We start from the raw sequence: 27,650 nt of genomic DNA, 5'->3' as shown, positions 1-27,650 counted from the left end.
ATATTCAGATAACATATAAACAAAATGTTGTATGTTATGTAACAATGTAGGTTTAAATTCTATTTTAAGCTATTCTCTTTTTCAGATTTCTAAATTTATTTCTATAATTAAACAAAAATTATCAATAAATAGCAACATACTAATTGATAATGTCAAATTATTTGAATTATTAATTAAATTTATAGCCTATTAATAACAATGTAATTTCTAGGCTAATTATTATTTAATTAACAATATAAATTTTTAACTTCTTTAAGATTGTTTTTCTTGTAAAGGAATAGATTCCATGTGAGTTTCATTTAAAATATAGACAAAAACAATTAAAATTCAAGTTTTTAGTTAATATTTGCAAAAATTTCTAAAACGAATTATAATTAAATGAATTTTATTTATTAATCTATTAAATTATTCTGGATGTTATTGTAAATAAAAAAATGTAAAGGATCTCTGTATCACAGACCCTGCATATTTTATCATCATCCAAGCTATTAAAAAATAATTATGATAAATAATGGTATGTTTTAAAAAATTATTTAAAGTGTATATTTAAATTCAATTGCAGAGCAAAAACCAATCTTATTTCTAAGCTTGATTGAAGTTATTTTTGTAATTCATGTTAAAAATATTATAAAACTAAAAATGATATAAATAAAACGGACTAATATAAAATGTATTTTAAAAATCAATCTCATAAGTTTTCACCTATAATTAAATAATCAAATTTTTAATAATAAACAAAAAACTATATATTAGTAAAATATTACTTTAACAATTTCTTTACTTAAATTATAAAAGAAATTAGACAAATATTAACACTTGTATATTATATAAACTAATAATTAAATATATTTATTCATTATCAGAATATCATTTATTTTAAACAAAATCTTTTTTGCAACTGAACAAATATAATACTCCTTTTGATTTAAATTTATCAAATGCTTATAATCATAATTTAGGTCTACACAAAGTGTTCTTTTTAGAAATTAAATTTTACCTTTTAGGGGTGCAGCAATAGCTTGATCATTAGACAATTTCTCTACTTGTTTTTTCACATTTGATAACCATGGTCGATCACATGGATCCATTTTCTATCAAATATACATCAACCAAAATATAAATAATTATCCTTTTATTATTATTATTGTTGTTGTTGTTATGTTGCAAATGTCATGCTCAGCTGATACTGGTGCCAAGTGCTATGCCAGACTAAAGTCAAGGCATAGCTACACAAACAAATGTTACATTAAGTTTCTGTCCTTGGTGTGTCAACATCTAGAAACTTCCTAACAATGTGACATGTGTTCAATATTGTGGCTTTCTGTAGTGCCATGTATATGTTTTTATTAATTTATTATTATTATTATCTTTAATTTTTTTTAAGAAAAAAGGAGAATTGTTATATTTTATTTAAACACTAAAAAAATTTCAGGAAAAAAATGTAAATATAAAAATTAAATATTCATTAAAAGTTTCATTTGTTAATTTATTTTTCAAATCAGTTATAAATCAAATTAGTAATTAGTTAAATTATAATATGCAAGTTACTGCAACTTACTAGTCTAACATTAAATAACTTTAATATAAGTATTCATTAACAGACCACTTTTTATGGCTATTTCAACCAGAGTGGCATTTGTTTTTTAAAGTTATTTTAAAAAACAAATGTCATTCTGAGAAGAGAGCCATCAGTAGCAGTAGGAGGTGACTGGAATTGCTCCCTTCCAATCCTGCTTCCAATGTGATGTAATTGCACCAATTTTAAGCTTTATGGTATCAAATACTTTCACATTTATCTTTATAACATCACTAAATGAGTATACTTCATATTAGGAACTACAAACAAATATTAAAAGCAACCCAGAAAGTATGTTTCACTCCTTAACTGCTATTTTTGATTACCCATAAACCACATGCACAGAGAACATGCAGCACACTAGTGAGCACTGTTCCAATTGGAGCAGAGTAAAACCTTACACTCCTCTGATTGGAGGAGTTTAACTAAAACAAAATAATTAAACAATTTAGAAAACTTATTTTTAATTAATTATTTAGTTAATTTATTATTAAATATATATTTTTAGATAATGATTTTTCTTGTAATATGCAAATACTTCATGTGCAGGAATAAACTAAATCACTGTCTTTCTATTTTTAGTTTTACAAAAACTCTAAGCCAAAACTGAGCTTTAAAAAGCCAATAAATAAAAATGCTTTTATTTCAAAACTTTTTTGACACTACTTAATGGGTGAAATTACATGTCAGCTTGAATTAAGGATTTACTTGTTTCCCACATAGAAAATTTGCAGAATAATGAACTATGTTTAAAAACTTTTTCTGATTGTCTTGATTAAATAGCTAAATAGAAGTTTTATCATCACTTTTATAAACATATTTTCCTTTATCTCTTACATTTTTTGTAGATATATTTTGACATTAACTTTAAAATTTATTATAAAATAAAAATATCATAAAAATAATAATAATAAATAACTCTCTCGCCAGTCACCTCCTTGCTGTGGTGAGAGAGTTCAGTAATTCTATTGAACCACAGAGCTATACCAGCTGGAGCATCTGCTCCTGGTAGAATCACCCATGCCAGTGAGATCTGTGGGGAGAAATGAAACCAAGAGTGACCGAACCCACATCTGTGGAAATCTAACAATGGTAATAATACAATCCAAAAGTAATACTGACTCAGACATTGCCCAGGTTAATAAGGTCCACACTCATGAGTTAGGCAGAGGGTCACATTCAAAAAACATCATAGTCCTCCTTTGCCACCAGTGGTGAAAGCAGCACTTGTCCAAGTATGGCTACTGCAATGCCCACACCAGTTATAAGAAACCAGTTGAACCTTAATGTTTCTGAGGCAATCTAGCCATAGACCACTAAGCCAGGTAAATCATGCCAACAGATATTTCATCTGTTGGTGTGGTTTCATAAACATCAGAGTGTATATCAGACATGAACATGAAATGGACATCAGAAATAAATGAGTCTATTATCCATACATACTGCACCATCATAAAACTCAAAACAGACATGACAGCATACAGACAACAATTACATCACTTGTTCTCACAACAATATCCTTATCTCACTGCCACTGTACAAAGGGTTGTTGATCAAAAAAGAACAATTATACATAACAACCTTATACCATAAACAACGCTAGAACATATCAAACAACAAACTGCAGAACAATTACATAAACAAACAAATAATCCCAGCATCAATGATCACATCAGCCTTCAGGTTCATCAGCATTGTGAATGCAAGTATCTTTACTTGAATTGACAATGTTGTTCCTACCACCACTATTTTCACTGATGCTGACAATTTCAACACTTCTTCCCTGCCTGAAATAGATTCAGATTTAATTCATACACTCTCTATTCTTTTCCAAGAAGCACTCACAAAATTTACAGGCACTGACCCTGCACAACAACCACATATTTCCAAAATCAACACATCTAAACTAGTAGGGAAAACTCTACACTATATAAACACTTAAATACAGTATTACCAGATTGCACTCATTCTATTTTTACACTCTCAGACATCCATACACTAGTCTACGCTGGAGCAGTCCTAGTAGTGATCTCCCATGGACTAAAATTGCATCCACAGACAGAAGCACACAAATCAAAAACACTTCAGAAGCCTGCCTGGCAAAGAAGAGTAGAAACACAAATAAACAATATTAGACAGCAGCTAGGCATACAGACACAATGTGCTAATAAAAAAAACCTAAATTAATGAAACAACTAAAAACAATTTTCAAGAAAATTAAAACACATACAAAGCACAAACAATACAATATCCATATCATAGAATATATTGATATACTCAAACTAAAACTTGCAGCCAAAGCATGATGACTCAAACAATACAAAATTTGTTCTGTATGGAAACAACAAATTATTCACAAACAATGAAAAACTCTTCTACAGGCAAATTAATACCAAAGCCACTACTGATTCCCAACACAATGGCATGCCAACTGAAGAACTCACAAATTATTGATCTTCTCCTTGGTCTATTGCTGTCATGCATAATGCTGAAGCACCCTGAATCAAAGAGGAGAGCAGGATACACCTAGTTTGCACTGTGTTAAAATAAATACACAAGACATCTGTCACACAATGCAAAAAGCACACAACTGGACACCTGGTGTAGACAGCATTCACAATTTCTGGTACAAAAAATTCACATCCCTGCACCAGGAACTAGCTAAACATTTAACTCATATCAACAACAATCCACAAGATATGCTAATTTTTCTCATGCAAGGCATCACCTATATGAAACCAAAAACAATAACACCAAAGTAACAGAATAGACCAATTACATGTCTTCCAACACTTTACAAGATTCTTACCTCTTGCATTGCAAACAAAATATACAATCATATTGATCAACACAACATTCTTACAGAACAACAAAAAGGCTGTTGTAGAAATCACAGGTTGCAAAGAACAACTACTTATTGAGTCTGTTATCCTACAGCAAGTTCATAAGCAACACAGAAACATGCACATAGCATACACTGATTACAGAAAAGCATTCAACAGTGTCCACTTCACATCTATAAAATCCATCTCCAACTCATTAATTTCCTTGGTTCTACCATGTTCCATTGGAGAACAGCATATATCTTAACCTCCATAACACTTGCATAAAAACAAATCAAATACACATCAAGCAAGGAATTTTTCAAGAAGATTTCTTAAGTCCTCTTTGGTTCTGCCTTGCACTTAATTCATTATCTACACATTGAACAAAACACAATATGGCTACAATAGAAGGACTGTCAAGAAACTGTCGTTGCTAGTGACTTTTTGTTAGAGTTATTGCTAACACTACTTTATTATAAACTATAGAGTTTTTTTCACATAATTTGTAACCTAAGTTGTTACGTTCTTGCTCGTTTGTGCTGTTCCATGTTATTAAAAGTTTAACTATTTTTGAATATGTTTCCATGTACTCCTCCCGAAGTGTCAAAGCCTAGCCAAGAAGAACAGAAGGGAATTAAGCATCATCATTCTCCAAGCAACCTAGGTGCTAAATATCTAAAATTAGATAAATAATTAAAGAGACAATCATCTTTGGACTCGGATAAAGAAGAAATGTCATTCTTACATCAATACTTAGAGACTACTCTGAGTGAAGTAGTGATGCAGTTGAAGTGTATCGAAGATAAGCTTGCCAACTTGGAAATGGCTAATCAGTCAACCTTGTCCTTGGTAAGGAACCTGGAAACCAATTTTTCTAAAGTTTGTTCACATCTAGATAAATTGGAACAGCAACAACAACTTCCTTTGGACGACACGACACTCCTTTGGTGAGTTACACTCCTTTGCCTACAATAGACAAGTTAACGCTTCCAACAGAAGCAATTTAATGTTGTTTAACCATAGTATTCTGCAAGAGTTGGATATACAGGATTATATTGTTAACTTATTATCTAAGGAATGGAATGCGGCTGACCTATCAGGGCAAAATATTGTTGATATTTCCCGTTTGCAGGGTAAAGCTTGGAAATTCCACTGTATCCAGTCATTGTCTTGGAAATGTCATAATTACCTACTGCAAAAATTTCAAATGAAAATTCAACAACAGGGAAGGGAAAGAGTGGTCAAATTTAAATTGGCATCTTCCATTTAATTCGCATGTCCATCATAGAAACCTAGTTACTTTTTTAAAAGATTACCGGAAAGCTGGTTGCCAAGTTTTTTGCAAGACGACTTTTGTACATAGATGACAAGAGATATACGTATTCTATTTCAAGCCATTGATTAATAGAAGTCCCTGTTTCTTTTTTATTTTGAATTTTTCTTCCCACAAGAGAGAAGGTTTTGTGAGATCTCCAACTTCATTGAGCTTGGTCCAGTCTAGCTCAGGCTGTCTTTCAGACTTGCTGGTTTTTTGGAATTATTCTGGGTTTAATACCAAGCACACACTGTTAGAACACATGATAAAAAGATTGGACTTAATTTTTTTGGCTCTTGTTGAAACTTGGTTGGTTTCAATAGAAGGAAATTTTCTTGCTAAGACTCTTCCTGATAACTGGAAGTATTTTATGATTCCTGCTGGAAAGCCATTGGGTCTAGGTAGACCTTATGGTGGAATTTTGTTTCTTTTTGATGAAGCTAGAGGGCATTTCGAGTTATTAGAAAGGTATCCTGATTTGATGGGTAATTGGTTTATCACTCTATTCAGCTCCCAAAACTAGGAGTATCTTGGTGTTGGTAGTATATACTAGTTCACTAAGGCAGCATAGCTTATGTTTAGATTTGTTTTCTTCTATTTTGAATTCTTGGTCTTTGTATTACCCACAGAATCATGATAATTGGTGATTTTAACATCCATATTGGAGAAGAAATTAATTCACATTTGAATGTAGCTTCTCCCAACATTTTCGATGTCAAGTGGTCAAAGGATTTAAAGGTAGATACAGCTGGTAGACAGTTTTTGCATTGGTTAACCCCTTAACGACCATTGACATGCATAGACGTCCAAACCCGAGATAACTCGGGCAAAATTTTATAGCGTTACAAAAAAACGGTACTTTGGGACCCGGAAAAAAATTTTTTGATCTTTGGAATGTTTTCTAAGTCTCCAAATTTTTTGAAAAATTTTTACCCGCGCGAAAAAATTTTATTGCGATTTTAATTAACCTTTAATGACCGTAATTAACGCTTAATTGTTTTTTTATGGGATTTTTTTCTGGAACTTCATTCATCCTTCTAAACTTCTAGTGCGTCGATTTTACTTCGGTAAAGTTATTTAAAGCTATTTTCTGATGTCAAAAACAACATCCAATAGTTTTTTAATTTTTTTAATTAATAGATTTTTTTATAATTACGTTTAATTAAGTCGGGGGGGTCGGAAATATCAATTAAAATCGTAATTAAAAAAAAATATTTAGAAATATACCACCATCTAGTATTCACCCTACTTTTTACCCTTCTCCTCCCGAGAGTTTCATGAGAATGTCCCGCGAAAGACGACACCAGCTGTTCTCAAGGTCATCCAGCTGTGTAAACAATGACTCATCAGTGTCAGATTTCGCGGATAGGCGAGAAAAAGGAAATTGTACTTTGAAGCTTTTTCTTCAAAATTAACACATTTCTTTCGTTTTTTTTTCGTTTTTATTATTTTTTAATTATTTTTAATTATTCTTAATCATTAATTTAAATTTTTACGGGGAAATCTCGGTGAACAAGGCGTTAACATGGACTCAACTAAGTCGTTGTTGGAGAATAGTCCATGAATTCTATCTGTCCGGTCATCACAAATAATATTATTAGTACAAATGACATTATTAGAAAATGTTGATAGACACAAATGCTCAAATTTCTCAGTCAAATATGTATTGGTTCAAAGTCGCATTTCCATTCTTGCAATAAGGACACATCTCTGATGAACATAAATCAATACACAAGTGTTTCCATTTGATGTAAATATAACCTATTAATCAAAGTAATTAATGTTGTCCCCCCTCCTAAAAATTAATTTTATGTATGGAGTTTTTAAAAATAAAATAAATAAATAAAAATAAGGCTACAAAATCAGACACAACAAAACAACACTGTTCACATTATTGTACCTCATGTACATGGATGATATTAAACTTTATACATCCACACAGAACCAGCTTCATCATCTCTTACAAACTACACACACACACACACTCAAACAATATATAAATGGAGTTTGGTCCAGACCAGGGATGGCAAACCTTTTTGTGTTCACATGCCATATAGTAAGCATACTTAGCTTTAAAGATGTTTATGCGTGACAAAGTTTCAGACTTTGAATAACGATATTTAAAGAAATTAAACAAATACGCTTTAATTAGAATAAATGTAAAAGAAAGCTGATTGAAAAAAGAATGATCAGATGATAAACCGAAAGGATGATTGAAAAAGACAGAAATCGTATAATACATTACGTGCCAGATAATTTCTCCTTACCTGCCACTTTGGGCACATATGCCATAGGTTCGCCACTCCTGGTCTAGACAAATGAAAAACACTACACATTGAAAAAGGAGTTTTGAAGAAAGGAGACTTTGTACTCAGAAGTGAAAAAATTATTGAATCCATGGAAGAGGGTGTTTTATAAATATTTAAGATTCCAACAGGCCAAACTTACAGAACATGCATAGATAAAACAAAAGTTAACACTCGAATACCAGAACAGATTATATGCAGTACTAAGAACACACTTAAATGAAAAACATACTATTAAAGCTATTAATACCTATGTTGTCCCTGTACTCACTTATTCTTTTGGAGTTATACACTGGACACACACAGATCTCAAGCAACTCCAAAGAAAAAAAAAGAACACTTACTAAGCATAAACAATATCACCAAGAATCATCCATAAAAAGATGAACTCTTCCTTGTAAAAAAAAGTGGCTGTGGCCTTACATAAGTCATCCAGGAAGTAACGATCATTTGGCTTTAATAAATTAAAGAAATATATTTTATTAGCAAAAACATGTCACTTACAAAATTAAAGCTTACTTTATTTCTCTACATAATCACCGTCATTATTTAAACATTTGTCATATCTGTCATGAGCTTTAGAATTCCCGTGTCATAGTCGGCTGCCGCCAATTCATTAAGCCAGTTGTTCACTGCATTCTTCACTTTGTCGTCACTTCCAAACTGTTTCCCACCCAGGAACTCTTTGAGCTTTGTGAAAAGGTGAAAATTGCAAGGAGCAAGGTCTGGACTGTAGGGTGGATGATCAAAAATTTCCCATCCAAATAAATTCAGCAAGCATGTGGTTGCAGCAGCAGTGTGAGGGTGGGCATTGTTGTGAAGAAGCACAATACCACGAGAAAGCATTCTACGCCTACAATTTTGGATTGCTTGCCGTAGTTTTCTTAGGGTGTGACAATATCAATCTGCATTGATCGTAGTGCCTTTAGGCATGAAATCCACCAAGAGAATACCCTTATGATCCCAAAAACCCATTGCCATGAGTTTTTATGCTGACAGAGTTTATTTGAATTTTTGCAATTTTTTGGATGATGCCACTGGAGTGATTGGCGCTTGGTCTCTGGGGTGAAGTGAGACACACATGTCTCATCACCAGTAACAATTTGATCAAGAAAGGCATTTCCATCTGCGTGATAACGTGTCAAAAATGTCAGTGCTGCACCCATTCTAGGTGTTCTGTGCTGGTCACTCAGTTGCCGAGGAACCCATCGTGCACAAATTTTACTATAGCCAAGATGTTCAGACACAATTTCACCAAGCAAAGAATGAGAAATTTTTGGGAAAGAAATGTGTAACTCATCCAGGGTTGCATGTCTGTCTTGCACAATTTTGCTCTTCACTTGATTCTTCAAATCATCTGTGATGAGTGATGGACATCCAGGTCAAGTTTCACATCATGCACATTTCACACCACTTTCTCACATTTCTTTCATTCATTACTGTATCATCATACACTTCCTTTTCGTGACAGTAAATTTCTGCAGGTTTCAACTTCTGAGCATTCAAAAATCGAATAACACCTCTGACCTAACAGACAGCGGAACTTTGTATCACATTGTTAACAATCACAGAATGCACAATAACAACTTGTTTCGACTAGCACTCACACAACACTGAGAAAAGATGTTGAGGAAATTATTCGACCTTGAATAGAAGCCCGATATCAATCTGCGCATCGGGAATGCGCAATTGGTCGTTACTTCCTGGATGACCCTCGTAGTTAACCTACGCTACAAACAAATTCTGAAACTGTGGGAGTTTTTCACAAGAAACATCAAGTTTACATAAAGCTATAACTGGCAGACAGTAACAATACATCATTAAACTTATGCTCTGAGCACCTGGCACATAGCTCAACACATAAACAACATAGACACCATTAAGCAGTCATGGACCCAAAAAGCACTTCATGGCAGGCATGCCTATGATTTAGCTCAGGACTACGTTGACAAAACTGCATCAAACTACTGGATGAGTAGGGGATGCCTGTTTGGAAAAACAGGATTTGTGTTTGCACTCAAGATTGGGTCATAAACACTAAAAGCTGCAGAAAACACATTCTGAATGATAATCACTCACAAATGACTCTTGCAGAAAATACTACATTCTGTCAGAAACAATACAACATATAATCTCTGATTGCAAGCTCTTAGCACAAATAGACTATTTACATAGGCATAATCAAATAGCAAATATAATGCACCAACAGTTTGCATACAAACACAAATTATTAAATGCCCAAGTACCATATTACAAATATACTTCACAGACAGTATTAGAAAATGACACACACAAAATATACTATGACAGAGCCATAATCACAGATAAAACAATTCATTACAATAGATCTGACATCACTTTTATTGACAAATGTAATAAGATCACTTATACTGTAGACATTTTATTCCAAACACTCATAACATGAAAAATGCTCATACTGAAAAAATCAATAAGTACACTCCATTTTCCCAAGAAACAAGGTAGCTGTGGAGGATGGAGAGGGTGTTTTTTGTACCCGTTCTACTCTCTTCCACTGGTGTCATACCACATACACTACACAAAAGTCTAGAAACATTAAACATTAATAAAAACATATACATGGCACTACAGAAAGCTGCAAAGTTGAACACATGTCACATTGTTAGGAAGTTTCTAGATGTTGACATACACACCAATAACACAGCTTAATGTTACATTTGTTTGGGTAGCTATGTCTTGACTTTAGTATGACATAGCACTTGGCACCAGTATCAGCTGAGCATGAGAGCATGACATTTACAACATGATGATAATGAAAAAGTCAGTAAAAACTCTAAAAAAACAACTGCTTGTCATAAAGAAATTTTGCATTTTTGAATCTTAAGAAGTCCTTTAATTAGCACATCACAACAAAAATAGATTATCTGTAATGTTGTGACATCATTTGCATTCAACTTCAATTTTATTTCCATTAATCAATACATTACATCAGTTTATACTTGTATATGCTATCCTATGATAATGATATGTGCTTAAATTAAAGCATTCTTTTAACTTAAAAATTTTTACATAACTTTTGGGTCCTGTAAAAATATTCTGCACTCTGTTATATGTAAAAATTAAAACATTTTCAATTTCCAGATTTATTACTTGTATAATTATGATTTTAATCAATGTACACTATCATTGATAACAAAATAAAATTGTTCCATCATGTCTATGATGTATTATAGTTTAACACACAACTGTTTTCAGTTGTGATGAGTGTGTTTTGTGCCTGTTGAGCTCATGATTGGGTTGATGTGATGAGATTAAGAACATTTTGTTGAAATCATTTTCTCATCACCAATTTATAAGCTTAGCTTTGTAATGCACTCTTCCAGCACATCCAATCATGATGTCAGAACAGCATACATCATTTTTAGACATAATAATGAATCATTTTTGGATAATGCAACCATGCAACAAAGTCTTATATAGCGCAATTTTTACACATACCCTTAGCTACTCGCAAACTGAAAGTACTCACTCTGTAAATTTCATGTCATTGTGTTTGAACAAACTGACTGATTTGAGATCCAGCATACTAGTAATTCTTTGTGGATAAAACATCTACATTTATTGTTGAATTAGTAAGCTTATTCAAGAATATATAAGATTGTTCCATAGCTTTTAGAGGATTATTTGTAAATCTGTAATTTACATGAGAAACTATGGAAAAACCATAGTTGTATGACATCACAAAAATGATTTTTTCCCCTCTCTTGCATCAAAAAATATTTCACAAAAGAATTAAGTTAAATAATAATCAAAAATTATTAAATATTTCTTTAGTATTTTTATGTAATCAAAACAATGACCAAAAAAAACACTTCAAAAAATCCAGCAGTTTTGATTATCATTTGGAGTTTAGAAACAACAAAAAAATATTAATTGGCAAACATCTGCAATATTATCTTATATCTAAAATAAAGTAAATAATTATTCACCTGTTTATGTTTTAAACTATGAAGATGCTCAAACAGTTTTAGAACCGATGAATTCACTTCATTACACTGTTTACACCAATGATTTCCAGGATCAAAGTATTTAAATTTAAAAGCTGTTTCTTCTAAAAATTCATCAGTTGAAATACTTGATTCAGATGGTTCCTATATTAAATATTAAAAAATAATAATAATAAACAGTCTAATAACATTAAAGTTAAAATTAATATTTTTACTTATTCTATTTAATTTATATATATATTCAAATTTGATACCATATGACTCACAATGATGTTCAATGGCTAGAATGTGATGAATAGGGACTACTACACATCCAAGACTTTGATATCTGTATGTAGTACAGAAATCTCTCCAAAAATAAAGTTTCTATTTTACATGTATCCTACATATTTAAAACTTGGCAAATATTTTACATATTTTTCCCTTTAACTTTTCAGGCTGTTATGTATGTAGGACACAATCTACTAGTAATAATTATATATAAAATAATTTTCATATTTTATAAAATTAAGATAACAAAATATACAGCCAATTTCTTCTAATCAAGTAATTGTTATGTGGCTGTTTGTCATATCATTTGTATAGTACATAGAATTTTATCATATTTTCTTTTCATTCTTTCACTTTCCTTTATTCTTGCTTTTCTTTTGTTTCATTTTCTAAGAAATTCAGATGGAACCCTTCCCCAATAGGGTGGGGCAGTAAGAACAATAGGAGGAGGAAAGGCTCTGAAGGGAAAACGGGACAGAGTTAAGCACTTTTTGGATAGGTACAGTACTAGGGTTTCTCCAATGAGATCCTGGAAAATCCCACAAATTTCTTAAAAATTCACTTTTTTCTTATTGTACGTTAAAGTTGAGGAAATTTTGCAAATAGAAAGTATAATTAACTCATAAATCGTTAAAATTAATAAATACAAATGTATTCTAAGCTTGCTTATTAGTTTTTTTAATTTTTTCTTATTATGGCATGTCACAGATTGTCAGTAATCAATATGTAGCATATTTGTGACAGGTCTCTAAAAATTCTTTACTTGTCAGAACTTGTAATATCTGGAATAATTGTGTTTATGCTATCTTAATTTTTAACCATGCCCAGTAGCTTCAATAACTGCATTATGCCAGGTTGTACAAATTGGGCAAGGATACAAACGAGTACGAAATATGCGAGTTTGAAGTTTTTCTTCATAAACCTGATTATTAAAGCAAAACGAACTGCCAAATTATGAGGCTATAAGATCAATGCTGCTATTAAAGTAGCAGAGGTAGACAAATCAAGAATACTAGACAGCAAAAGAAATAACACATCTTGAAAATGAACTAGAAATCTTCAGGCTACAGGGTGAAAAACACATAACATCCATCTTCTCTTAAATGCATTAAAGACGATTCCACCCACATCAATATCGAAAAGGGCATTCTCAGTAGCAGGACTTTTCTTTAGTAAAATAAGAATCAAATTGAGTGATCGGAGTATTGATCATCTTTGCTTTTTAAAATCTTATTACAAAAATGCACAATAATATTTTGTATTATGTTTTATTTAAATAATGAAAATTACCTTCTAAGTTAGAAGTTTGATCTAAGTTCATTTTTTGTTTAAATTTTCAACCCAATTCAAAGGCATTTTTTTTGTAAGCAGTTTCCAACAAACTTTAATAAACTTTTTCTATTTGTGAAAATTTCTACGTAACTCAAAAGTAATTTTTTATACATATTTTACTCAGTATTATTATTATTATTATTATTTTGAAGGTTGCAGGTTGTATTAAGTTACTTAAAAAATGAAAAATAATTATATCATTCGATTTTAAGATTTAATTTATATCTTAAAAATAATTAATTATACCCCAGGATTTCCCAGGATTCTGGAAAACAGTTCACTTTTTTTCCAGAATCCAGGACAAGCAAAAGACCAGGAAATGAGAAACCAAGGACCAAGAAACCAAGAAAAGTAGGCACCAAGGAGACCAGACATGTTGAGAAGGGACTCTTGGTCGTTTTCGGCAGACGACAAGAGCATGAGGAAGTGGTGTTCGAGTGTTAGGAACACACAGAGAGACAATTTTCATAACTGTCTTCGAGGCATTTTCAGAGAGAACATCCCAAAATCACAGAGATGTTCAGAGAGAGAGAGAGAGAGCAAGAAAGAACATTAACTTAGACAAAGAAAGTTTGATCCAATCAATGTGCAAAGGGAACATTCAAGACAATTGGGTACCCCTATCCTACATCTCTTCTTCTTCCTTCTTCTATCTGTACATATATCACATTATTTTAGTCATAAGTAGGTTAAGATTAGCTTAAGGACATGACCGGCACTTGTAAAGTCCCAAACTGTTATGTTTGTTATTTCCAGGACATAACGTCTGTGATGGAGCCAGATTTATACCACGAGGTTCTGTATATAATTGTATCGCAAACAATGGGAATTACAAGGTACAATACACGAGGTGTAATTTTCAAAAAAAAAACTTTATTTTGTATTTTGAACAAAAATTTAGCAGGTTCCAACTCCAAGACAAGTCTACAAGGGACTTGTCTTGGAGTTGGAACCTGCTAAATTTTTGTTCAAAATACAAAATAAAGTTTTTTTTGAAAATTACACCTCGTATATTTTTCATTTCATTACAAACAATACCACAGTTAATTTTTTTATAAGAATTTTCTTTAGTAAAGATAGTTATTTCTCTGTTGAGTATAACTGGCATACTTGGACTTTTTTTTTAACTATAACTTGTTACATTGAAGGAAGGGAACCTTTATTGTAACCTTAAACTACAGGTTAAGATTACTATAAAGGCTTTTTAATATGATTTGTTGCCTCACTTGTCATAGGGGTTCCCTTCCTTCAATATAATATGTCCTATTTGAAAAGAAACTCCAGTATACAAGTTATACTCAACATATAAAATATAGTACTAAAATTATTAAAATCTTAATCTTAATAATTATTTCTCCCCTATTTCATCTACAATTAGATAAATTCATGTCATTATACACAGCTTCATTAGCTGAAACTGATACTGATTAATTCTGATACTTAGTTACAAATTCTAATATTAACAATTAATCATTTGCTACAAATAAAAAATACAACTTCTTTTGATTAACATCTTTATTTCAAAAATAATTATTATACTTTTGAAATAAAGATAATTCTTAAAATAAAATTTTTTGAATTACTTAAAATGAGAAATTCTTACCTGTGGTTCTTCTGGTTCAACTTTACTTTTAACACGTGCAGTTAAAGCTTTATTTATTTCAAACAATGCAGATTTTGCTTCTTGAATTTGTTTGTTCACTTCATCTTGTAATTTGGTATTCTCTACTATAAGAGCATCTTTATGACCATCTTTTTCTTTTTGCTTTTTACGCATCATTTCACCCTGCATTTTTTGTAATTTTGCGATTTCTTTTTGAAGTAAAAATAAATGTTTTTTTTTCTCTGCTTTTTTACTTAGAAGTTCTTCAGTAGAAAACATTGAAAAATCAGTTGAGGATTCAATTTTATGCTTGTTTTCATCATCAGAGATAGTTACAAAAGTTGTTTTCCTTGTTTCATTTTCAAGAGGTATAACTTTTAGATTACTATGGGATGGAGTAGTAGTAGTGGTGGTTGCTGTGCATGGAACGTGAGATGAAAATTGATTTATATAAGGAAGTGTTTGTTGATAAGTAACAGGGGTATACATATTAAATTGTTGAGGAAAATTAGATGGAAATGTAGATGGGGTAAAAGCAGAAGCTGGATAACTAGGAACAGATATATTAGAAGGAATATTTGAATTGGGATAATATGATTGTTCATTTTGTGTATAGGAAGTAGACCCAATTATATTATCAATGCTTGAATTTTGTGCTTGTGCTGTTAAATAATCTGTTAAATGAGTATTATAAGTTTCAGATGAGGAATATGATTTCTCATAATGCTCCCTTTCCCAACGTTGTTCCTCATATTCATTTAAAATATTAGGACTGTGAACAGGACTACGTCTAGGACTATTTCTTGGACTATGCCATCTGCGATACCTCTCTCTTTCTCTACAGCATTTTTCCCAATCGTCCAGCTCTCTCTTTGGACTTACCTCTCTTCTAGGGCTCCATTTAGTTGGGGAGATATAAGGACTCCTATCATAATAGGATTTTCTAGGACTCCTATTATGATAAGACATTGGAGGACTTCTTTCAAATGATTTTTGAGGGCTATGCAAATACTCTTGATATTTATCCCATTCTGATCTTTCTACAGGACTCCTATTAAGTGATTTATACCGTATATTTTCATTCCATTGTTTTTCTTTCATCCTATCATCTGATAAAAAATCACTTTTTTCTTTTTGTCTTTCATAATAATCCCAGTCATCTCTAATAGGACTATTTTCAAAAGATTCCCATCTTCTACTCTTATAATTAGAAGATTCCATTTTTGATTTAGAAAACTGAATGAATTCTGCTGGGCTTTTAGACAAATGTGAAATTTCTGAAGGACTATTTGAAAAATGAGAAATTTCAGCAGGACTTTTAGAAATGTAAGAAAACTCTGCTTGATTCTCTGGTTTATATTCCTTTTTAATTGAATTATTTTCCCATTTGTGAGAAAGATTAGATTTAGGAGCATAAGCAATATACTTTTCTCTTTCTTTTTCATAATTATGTTCAAACTTTTTCTCAGAACCTTGGAATTTTGAATATTTCTCTTCCAAAATATCCTTCCTTTTACTCATAATTAATTTTTCTTCTATTTTTAAATCATTAAATTCTGAATCATTTCTTTTTTCATTAATTTTTCTTGTTACAGGACTTGGTCGCAAAATTTGAGGAGACACATTCTCTGATTTCTTCCAATGCTTTTCTGGTATTTTTAATTCTATTGTATCTGACATGTTATATTTTTCTGCCAGAGCTTTTTCTTTTGCTTCACATGTATATTGCATTCCTCGTACTGGGCTAGGAGTAAGAATTCTATGTCTCTTTGCTTGATATATTTTAGTTGAAAAATTACTACTTTCATCACTATTATCATGATCATCATCACTCCAATTGCTCCTTTTAATGTTTGATTTAATATCTGATTTAGTGTTGTGTTGATCAGAATTATCTGATTTTACATTTGGTTTATTTATTGTAGAAACTGTCTCTTCAATATATGGACTGTTTTTTTTATTATTCATATTGTCATCGTCGTCATCATCATCATCATCATCATCCCCATATAAGAATTTTTCTTCATCTTCAATGGAACTAAATCCTAATCCAGGAATTGTAGGTAGCTGTTCACTTTCTTCTTTTTGTTTATTTATTACTGGACTTAAAAATATTTCTTGTTTTCCAGACTTTAAGATAGATTTTAAAGGATGTTTATTAATCCCTTTTAAACTGCTTGGATTTCTTTTAGATAACTGTTCAAAACAAGATCTAGAATCTTCATAACCATGTTCTGAAAATGGAGATGGAGTATGTGTTTCTGGACTATAACATTGAAGTGCTTCTAATGCAGAACTTTTTTCAGATGTGCCTGGATTTTCCAAACCTAATTTTCGTTTCTCAATCATTGCCCTCTCCAATAACTGAGACCTAATATCTTTATTAATATCAGCTTCAAATGTAAATCTTTCTTCTTTTTTCAACTTCTTTTGTGGTAAACTTTCCTCAGCACTATCACTAGCTTTTGAATCATCATCAGAATAAATTGGTAAATCCCTAATTGGGATTTCTTTTTTATTACTTTTTTTCTCTGTTGAATCATCTATTTTTTCAATTTCTTTATGTATCAGCTGCTCCTATAAAAGTAATAAATTTATTTAAATTTTCTTACTTTAGAATACAGTATGTATATAAATAATATTGGAATAATGTAGCAATGATATAACTAAAAAAAGCTTTAAATATTATTTTTATTGTTAGGTGAAAAAATTCTGCATTTTAGATAGATGATAAAAGATAATATGCAGAATTGATAATATATTATTTTTATTTAACTTATTAAGTTTTTAGAAGCAAATCATAAAATAGGTACAGAAACTAAAAAATATTTAAAAATATACATATTGTATATACTACATACAATAGAAGCTGCCTAATTAATGTAATCACTTCCCTAAACTGGTAATAATAAGCAATTGATAAATAGTAAATAGAACTAAAATAAAGAAAATTCTAGTTTTATTGACTCACATTAAAAAGATATATTAAGACAATTAAAAAACATAACTTGAAGATTTATTAATTATTATTATTATTATGTTGCAAATGTCATGCTCAGCTGATACTGGTGACAAGTGCTATGCCAGACTAACATCAAATCATAATTACCCAAATAAGTGTAACATTAAGCTTCTGTGTTATTAGTACGTGTGTTGTTGTTATTATTATTATGATGGGTTTTATGAGTTATACTCGATTGACACTGGTGGCTGTATACTATGCCAGACCAGAGTCAAGGCATAGCAACCAAACCAAAACTAAAATTAAATAAGTGTGTCAGTGTCAGTCTATATTCAGGAATTTCCTAACAATGTGGCATGTATTCAATATAGTGGCCTTCTGTAGTGCGATGTATGTGTTTCTATTCAATTGTAATATTCCCAGGCTTTTATGTAGTATGTGTAGTATGACACCTGTAGAGGAGAGAACAACAGGTACAATAAGCACCCTATCCATCCTCCACAGATGCCTTATTTCCTGGATGAGTTCTGTGTACTTGCTGATTTTTTCAGTGCATGTGTTTTGCATATTGTGAGTGTTTGGAATGGCTATGTTTATAATGTATGTGATTTTATTGTGTTTGTCAATAAGTGTGATGTCTGGTCTGTTGTGGTAAATTGTTTTATTTGTGATTATGGTTCTGTTGTAGTACATTTTGTGTATGTTGTTTTCTAATACTGTCTGTGGGATGTATTTGTAGTATGTCTAATAATTTGTGTTTCTTTGCAAGCTCTTGGTGTATTGTTATTTGCTACTTGATTATGTCTGTGTAAATAATCTGTTTGTGCCAAGAGCTTGCAACCAGAGGTGATGTGTTGCATAGTTTCTGGCATGATGTGACATTTTCTGCACGTGCATTTATGAGTGTTGTATCTTTGAGTATGTGTTTTCTGTAGTTTTTAGTATTTATAACCTGATCCTGTATGGCAATCATGAATCCTTCCGTCTCCCCAAACTCTTTGGGGAGACGGAAGAGTGAAACCATAGAGATGCAGATGCATTGTCTACCGTGTGGAGATCCTTTTACATTAATTAATGTTATTAACTGACAATGCTGGTTTCATTGTTATATCTTATATTTTTTTTCCTTTTCACTATTTATTTTGTTTATTTATCTATATTTTGTCCGCTTGGGCATTTTCCATTAATTTTTATATTTATTCCGAACACATTTTATGTTCTATATTTAATCTTCTGTTTTTTCGTAACTGAGGAAGATCGTTAAAAACGATTGAAAACGTTATTATTTTATTAAATTTTGCTGGATTGATAAAGGTGTGGTTTATTTAACTTATTCTACTTCCAGTACATAGTTGTTATATACTTATAAATAACTACAGACGTATATGTAGAGCCTATATAAGAAAACTGGTAAGACTGATAGCCACTTAGCCACTGATTATCCGTCCTTACATTATTATAATATATTAATATAAATTCATTAGTAGAATTGCCTTTGCTATTATTTAACTTAAAGATTATATTATAATTATAATCTAACTAAACATTTAAAGTTAATTATCTCTATCTCGGGTGTTAAACCAAATCAAAGTTATGTTTACTACCTAAATGTGTAAGAAGTTTTACTGATTTATAGTGACCAGTCTAAATAATAAAAGCTTCTTAAGTATTTTTAAAAAATGTTTTATTTCTTTAAAAAAAACCATAAATTGCTGAATAGATAGATAGACAGATAACACTTTATTGCACCAAAAATACATCTGCACTAGATCCAGCTGGAATGATTTTAGTCCAGCAAAAATCCAGCTGGATTGAAAACTGCTGGATTGCAATCCCTAATCATAACAGATGGTACCACAAAAATTTTAAATTTTGTGGATTTTTTATATATAGCTTTGTTAAGCCAAACAACTCCCTATAATAATTACTGGTGGTTAGGATTAGTGAGAATGCACTCCACATTTTATTATATGTATAAAGATCTTTCAAAACTTTTATAAACATTATTAATCTAATGTTACTACTAAATTCCCAATTATAGTCATAAAACATTAACTGAATATAATGCATTCTTGAAAATTATTCAAATATCAGAAATTTGTATCGGATTTTTATCCTACTATTTCTTATGAGAAAAATTCTAACTTGTTCTTGGTTCCTCCAAATAATGCTAATCAATTTTTTCAAATAATACTTAAATACTAAAAAACATCTATTTACTTATCAATCCAAATTTTAGCATAATATTAAACATTACAAACTCACACACAAAAGTCTCAAGGAATCAGAAAAAGTCTCAAGGAATCAGTTTTGTAGGGTAGATTTGCCCAATAGACCATACATAAACTCAACATTGAACATTTTGAAATACAAAATCATGCAAAGTTCTTAACAGAAAAAACAGTGTGCCATGAACAAATTAAATTCAAATGCAGAACAAAGCTTAGTATCAAATATAAACAATGTTAAGTAACAACACTGGATGTAAACCCCAAAGGGATGAATATTTCATTGGGGATTGTTAATTTTAACTCCTAGTATAGATTGTTGGTTTGATTATTTTATGATTTCATTTGAAAATTATTTATATAATCTTATTTATTTTTATATATGTAAGTAATTACTTTTGTTTATTTTTATGCTTAATTTTGTTTATATTTGATACTTAGAAGTTGTCTTATATTTGAATTTAATCTGTTTGAGGCACACTATTTGTTCTATTTTTAAAAACTTTGAGTGATTTTGCATTTTAAAATGTTCAGTGTCGATTTTTGTTTGTGATCTGAAGATGGGGTGAATCTATTGTAAAAATGTTAGTATATTAAATATTTTTTAACTTTTTGAGACTAGTATTTTTCTTTTTATGAATTTAAACATAATAAATAATAAGTCAATGGACCTTTTGAACATCTTATTACTAAACATTTAGCAAATTCATTAATTAAATGATGTATTTCTAAGCAGTAATTCAATAAGTTTTTATAGTACTCCTTAAGAATTGTATAAGAACTGTATTTTCTTTAATATACAATAGGCAGCAATAAAAATGTAAAAATACATTTTATAGACAATACTGTTGTATAATATCAAAATAATAACTTTTAATTTTTCACAAATACACTTTAAATAAATTTGTAGAATTATCAATTTGGATATTGTAATGGGTATTAAAAAACATCATTCATTATAATGAGAATTTGGATTTAAAAAATTTAAATACTGAGCTATATCTATATTTTGTAATATTCATTATATTAATGAAAATGATTAATATCAATAATTTGTTATTATATTTTAGTCTGAAAGAAAAAGAAACAACTAGCAGCCCTCCCACTTTTTATTAATTATATAACTTATTTATATCCAAAGATAAGACTTCAGGAAGCTTTTTCTAGCTTCCTGAAGTCTTATGAATTTTATGTTTATGTTTTATGAGTTTTGATTTTTATTTTAAAGTTCTGAATAAATAAATAAATAAATAAATAAAAATTATGTTTTTGGAAAATTTTTGAACATTTGAGAAAATTTAAAACATGCATTTTCAATGTCAAAGAGCATGAAAAAATTTAATTCAATAAATGTTTAATGATTGATTTAATAGTTTATTCTCTTGTGAGGGGGGAACTCAATTCTTTTCATTCTTTATCATTTATTTGGTTTAGTTATTTATTTTGAGGATTTTGTTTAGTTTAAAGAGACTACTTCACATGCCTGACAGGAAAAAATAAAATTCAAACTGAGACTATGGACAGTAAGATTGCTATCTTACTGTCCATAGTCTCAGTTGAACTTTCATTTGTTTACACTTGAAATAATCATATTAATAAATAGGGACTACTATTTATGCACAGGATAATGAGAATACATTAAAGTGTGATATATATAAAACCCTGTTCATGTGCTGAACATTTTTGGCTTCAAGATAGCAGGTGGTGATTATACATCATTTATGCTTTGATGTAGTGGGCACGGTCACTACTAATTTAGCTGGCTTCAACCTTGCCCATAAAAAATCCGGTTCAGAGCACTACATGTTATTCTTGACTTCATATTTTAATATTAAAGTGCATTCTTGCTTATCCAGCATACCTCCCCTAGTGTGATTGCTTATGCACCTCAATTTCCTTGATAATATTAGACTTGTCCCACATCCTATTTTCCTTTTTACTCAGGTTTCATTTCTGTATACAGTATTGCATGTCAACATGCTATATTACTTGTCCACTTGCCTTCAAAAAGAATAAGTACCAAAGGACAATAGGTTACATCATTTACTACCTTTAGGCATATACATTCAGTAATTGGGGACTCTTGCTAATCAGGCACCCTTCTGTGCAAAAAATGGCTTGTTTGTTTATTAAGTTATGGCAATGCAACACTTGAGTGATCTGCCTAGGGGATGCCATCCAGGAGGACTTTTTAAGGAAAACTGGCCCCTATTTAGGCATTACAGATGTGAAGAAAGCCCAGAAAACTCCACGTGGCCAGCCCATTCGAGCAAGGCGCGAACCCATGACCAAACTCCCAGTGTTCAGGGTACAAAGACTGCTTAGCCACTGGTGGGCAAAAAATGGCTGGATTAGCAAGTTTGGTATATTTAAATATACATCCAGTCTATTAATAATCGAATGTTTATCAATATAAATTAGTATACATACAATATTTTGCAAATATTCAATTTAAATAATGGAATTCAATTAAATCTATTTATTTATATGAAATGCTTTCAAAGTACTGATCACTTTATTCTTTGATCTAAATTACAAAAATATCCATAATATTCTTTTCTAACAGTTTTATAGCAAAATACAGGTACTCCTTGCTTAAAGCTGAAATCTGATTAACACTGCAAAATTAGTTGTGACAATCCCTTTATACACAATGCAAGTTTTAATTAATGCATCTTTAACAGCTGTCTTTACTTAACATAGAGATGTGATTTAATTATAACAGTTGTGAAATTTAACACATTATTGCTAATGTGATATTGTATTCTTTGTTTAGATGCTTATTTTAAAACTTTTTACTTCATATTTTGTTTATGTAAAATCAAATCAAAATATCTACAGATAAAATAAATATCAGACATATTACACTTTTTAAGTTTCATAAAGGATATAATGCTATACAAACAGTAAAAAATAGTGTTTGTATAGCATTACAATGTAGTGTAGTGTGTATGGGGAAGATGCTCTTAAGCATCAAATGTGATTTTGAAAGTTTCAAAATCACATTTGATGCTTAAGAGCATCTTCCCATAAATTTGATGATTTTGAAAGTCCCAAAATTTCATTTGGGAAATTTTGAACTAAAGGATACAAAACATATGGGGTGCCCAAAGGCTGTTTAAGAAGAGAAATTGCAGAAAGAAGTTGTTAAAAAGCAATGAACAACTCATGAACTTGCAGAAAAGCTTAGTGTGTCACAGACAAATTGTTTATACACTTTATCCACTTGGAATGGTTGCAAAAAGTGATAATTGTGTTCCGTACACATTAAGTGACAAAAAAAAAATTTGGATCAAGTATAATTTTGTCTGACAAAGATAGACAGCCCTAAAGTTTCATTTTACTTTTAAATTAGTTACTCATTTTTATTATAGAAAACTTTTTACAGATGACAAAATTAAAGTTAAAATAAAAATATTTGTTATTAATTAAAAATTTGTTCTAGTGGGTCATGATTGCTCGGTCAAGTACTAAGATACCACTATATTTGATTAATGTGATTTTGATATATGCAGTAGCATCAAAAGATTATGAATCACATTAATCAAGGGATATGTGTATATAAAAGTTTTATAATAATATTTTTTTAAGTTTTACAGCAAAGTATATAAAGTATATAGCAGCTGTATGAGCTGTTTATATAAATAAATAGCTCATACAGCTAAATGAAGTTCAAATAAACAAACACCAAAAATCCCATAGCATAAACACCTTAATATACAATTAAGTTTTTATATTAAAGTTTTTATGCTGAGGGATTTTGTATGTTTATTTATAGCAAAAATTAGAAAATGCAAGGAAGTTGTATAGATTTTTGGACTTTGAGTATATATCTGAACTCAGAGGACTGAGATGAGTTCAACGATACCCTACTTTTGGACCGGAGACCAAAAATAAGAAAGTTATCATATTTATGATTTCTTGCCTTTCACAATGCATTCTATGCCATTTTAGTTTTCCACTAGGTGGCGCTGCTTGTAGTTCAGTATACATTTCCCTTTTTTTTCTTTTGTTCAAGAACTACCGTGAATCAATAACTAGTGACATTAAACACTGGGCAGCCTGCCGGCAGCTCCCCTCCGGGAGCATGAACAGTCAAACACCACCTAGTGGAAAACTCTAAAATGGAGTAGAATGCATTGTGAAAGGCAAGAAATCATAAATGTGACAACTTTCTTATTTTTGGTCTCCGGTCCAAAAGTAAGATATCGTTGAACTTGTCTCAGTCCCGAGTTTAGATATATACTGTCTCAAAATTCCATAGGGAGTAATCTATACAACAGCCAAATGCAATTTTAATTATTAATGAAAATATTTATTAAGAACAAATTTAGCTATAGTCTTTCTCAGAATAGAAATAAAGCTAATGTTCATTAGTCTACACAGGCAAAGAAAAATAGTTCCATGTTCATTATAAAATAGAACATTATATATACTGTATACAGTATCAAGCAATTTGAGATTAAAAAAAAAAAAAAAAAAAAAAATCAGTGTCATATGAGACTATAATGTTTTTGTTACAGTGTCGAATGTTGATGTCATATGACTGGATATTTGAATTTTTTAATAAAAAAATTGTAAACAATGTTTCAAAGGATTTTCATTGCTTAGCTATGGCAATGTAGTGATACATATTCCAGATCCAGCACATTGGTTACATTTTTATTCTGGGGAATACTATAATTTCAATTTTTTTGTCTGGAAATATGATATATATTGTGACAAAGATGTGATGTAAAGGCAACTTCTGCCTTTACATCACATTACATTTAGGTCATTTATTTATATATAAATTAACTAAAAGTAACTTCTCTCAAGTCAGAAAAAATGGTTAAAGTTTACCTAGGGAACCCCAATGGCCACGCTTCCAGTAATCTCAACGGCAGGTGATGTTAGAAATTCGGTGTAGGTGGCGCAATTTTTAAATAACGCTATCGTATGCAAATTTTTTGTTTTTCGTGACAGCTCGACTGCTGCGAGTGGTTTTTTTCCACCAGTTAAACATTTTTGAAGAAAAAATGCTACTTTCTGCTATTTTTAATAGTAAATAGGTAAGTTTTTATTCCGTCTACTTTTCGTGATGCAACGTGCCGGAATCGAGCCAAAATGGAAAGAACCGGAGTCCGTTCCAGCTGCTCCACAAAGCGACGAGTGTAAGAAGGGAAAACAAAGTAGGGCACATTCGTGTGGCGAAACTAAAAAACGTGTAAAAATATCAAGTAAAAAGAGAAACATCAGCGATAGGAATCGCAAATCAAGGAAAAGCGAGAAGAAACAGAAAGGAAATGTATGACAGAGTGTCAAACACGTGAGTAATAGTTTATTTTGCAAGTTCAGCTAGCTATGAAATATAAAACAATCTTAAAACATTTATTTTTTACTAATGTAATTATTATTTTTTCAAAAAATTATACATACTAACTAATTTCCATAATTTTTTGAATGTAGTACGCGTGCGTAGTACAGCAAACAAAATGGCAACCGGAAGCGCGGCCATTGGGGTTCCCTAGGTAAACTTTAACCGAAAAAATATACCGTATTTTACAGACTATAAGACGCATTTTTTTCTTCGAAAAATTGCCTCCAAAATTCAGGTGCGTCTTATAGTCCGTAGCATCTTATAGGTATTAAAAAAAAAATGCTTAAAAATTAAAGTGCATCTTATAGTCTGTAGCGTCTTATAGTCCGTAAAATACGGTATATAAATATTCTACATATATAAAATCTAAAAATTATGCTTTAAATCAATATACCTTTTCCATGCTAAATCTTTCTGGACAGATACTAGGTGGCTTAATTTCAATTGATCTTTTCCTATTTATTTCTGTTTTCCTAAATATTTCTAAATCACTCTTATCTTGAAATGATTTTCTAACTAATTCAGGACTATTTGAATTATTGGAAAATTTTCTAGATTCTTGATTTTCAGAATATTCTTGTCTATTTTGCAAAATTGGTTTTCTCAATATTTCCACGTTTCCTTTCTCTTGATTACTATATTTCCTAGATAAATTAGAACTGCTTCTTTCTGAAGGTGTATGAGGGGAATATGATCTTGAGCGGGAACGTGATCTAGGCTGATGATGATGGTGGTGGTGGTGATGATGATGTAATGATGATGGTGGTAATGGTGAGTAAGATCTGCTTCTGGAGCGCGAATGATATTCTGGATAATAACGACGTGATCTAGATCTAGATCTAGAACGTGAACGTGAACGGGACCTAGATCGTGAATAAGTTCTAGATCTTGTTCTGGATCTAGATCTATGAAAATGTCTTTCTCGTGAATTGTGCCGTTTATGTTCATAATATTTATCGGAATAATCCTTAGAATAATATGCATCCCGGGAAAGTTCTCTTTTAGAATGTTCACTGTCATAGTCCTTTGAATGACGAGGAGTAAGAGAACGACTTGGTCGATTTAAACCCCTCTCACGACCACGTCCTGATCTCGGCGTTCGTATTCGACCACGACCTCTTCCTCTAAATCGTGAAACTATTCTGGATCCGCGAGAACGACCTCCTCTCTTAGACATTATAACGGAATTGATACTATGTTGACAATCTGAAAATACTCATATTTGTTTCCATCAAGAACAATGCCAACAAACACCCACCACAGGAACACAAATTAAGCCTAACTAATTCAGTGATGCCAGATATTACAGTTGGAGAAATAAAACTAAAATTGTCCAAATATTAATAATTGAAAAACACTCTAATTTGTGGATTAATGACTGAAACTTTATTTCAAATATTAATTCGAATATATTTATTAAATGAATACTAAATAACTTTTATACTGAAAATATCGAAATCTGGTGGCCATGTACTATACAGCAGTGATTCTTAAGAGGGGGTCGCGGCCCCCGGGGGTCCATAAGAAGTTTGCCGGGGGGCCGCCAAATTATGCAAAATTTCCTTCAGAATATAATAAAAAGAAAATTGATGTATAACCGAATATCGTATTGAAAAGTGAAATAAGAAAGATAAAGTTTTCCTATTTAGTTTTTTTTTATTTATTTATTTTTTATTTCTTCCTACATACAACTTTGTTAGTACAGAAAAAATAAATGCAAATATGCTACTTACATCGCAGTATTTACTTCTTTTATTCCAAAGCAATTCTAAGAAACTATTAATGCTTGGAATTTTAAAAATAATTAGTAAAAATAATAGGCTTTGAAAATTTAAATACTCTTGCAAAAGATATGCAAAATCCTTACGACAAGTGGGCATTTTAGTTT

The 27,650-nt window shown here is 30.8% G+C and overlaps 1 protein-coding gene across 1 annotated transcript in view; it reads right to left on the bottom strand.

The window, feature by feature from the left end:
• The window catches only part of LOC136982362 (uncharacterized), a 54,811-nt gene extending 27,754 nt beyond the window's left edge, over positions 1 to 27,057 (bottom strand). Inside the window, exons 1-4 of the mRNA XM_067278835.1 lie at positions 26,157 to 27,057; positions 15,214 to 17,790; positions 11,991 to 12,152; positions 998 to 1,091 (exon numbers count right to left, since the gene is read on the bottom strand). Coding sequence (XP_067134936.1) covers positions 998 to 1,091; positions 11,991 to 12,152; positions 15,214 to 17,790; positions 26,157 to 26,939 — 3,616 coding nt within the window. The 5' untranslated portion in view covers positions 26,940 to 27,057. The remainder of the gene's footprint in view (positions 1 to 997; positions 1,092 to 11,990; positions 12,153 to 15,213; positions 17,791 to 26,156) is intronic.
• Positions 27,058 to 27,650: the final 593 nt, after the last annotated feature.

Source organism: Centruroides vittatus, unplaced genomic scaffold (assembly GCF_030686945.1).
Source record: "Centruroides vittatus isolate TY-2023 unplaced genomic scaffold, ASM3068694v2 contig_824, whole genome shotgun sequence".
Classification (NCBI taxonomy): domain Eukaryota; kingdom Metazoa; phylum Arthropoda; class Arachnida; order Scorpiones; family Buthidae; genus Centruroides; species Centruroides vittatus.
Note: the sequence above shows the minus strand (reverse complement) of the source record. Positions and strands in the feature narration are given on the sequence as shown.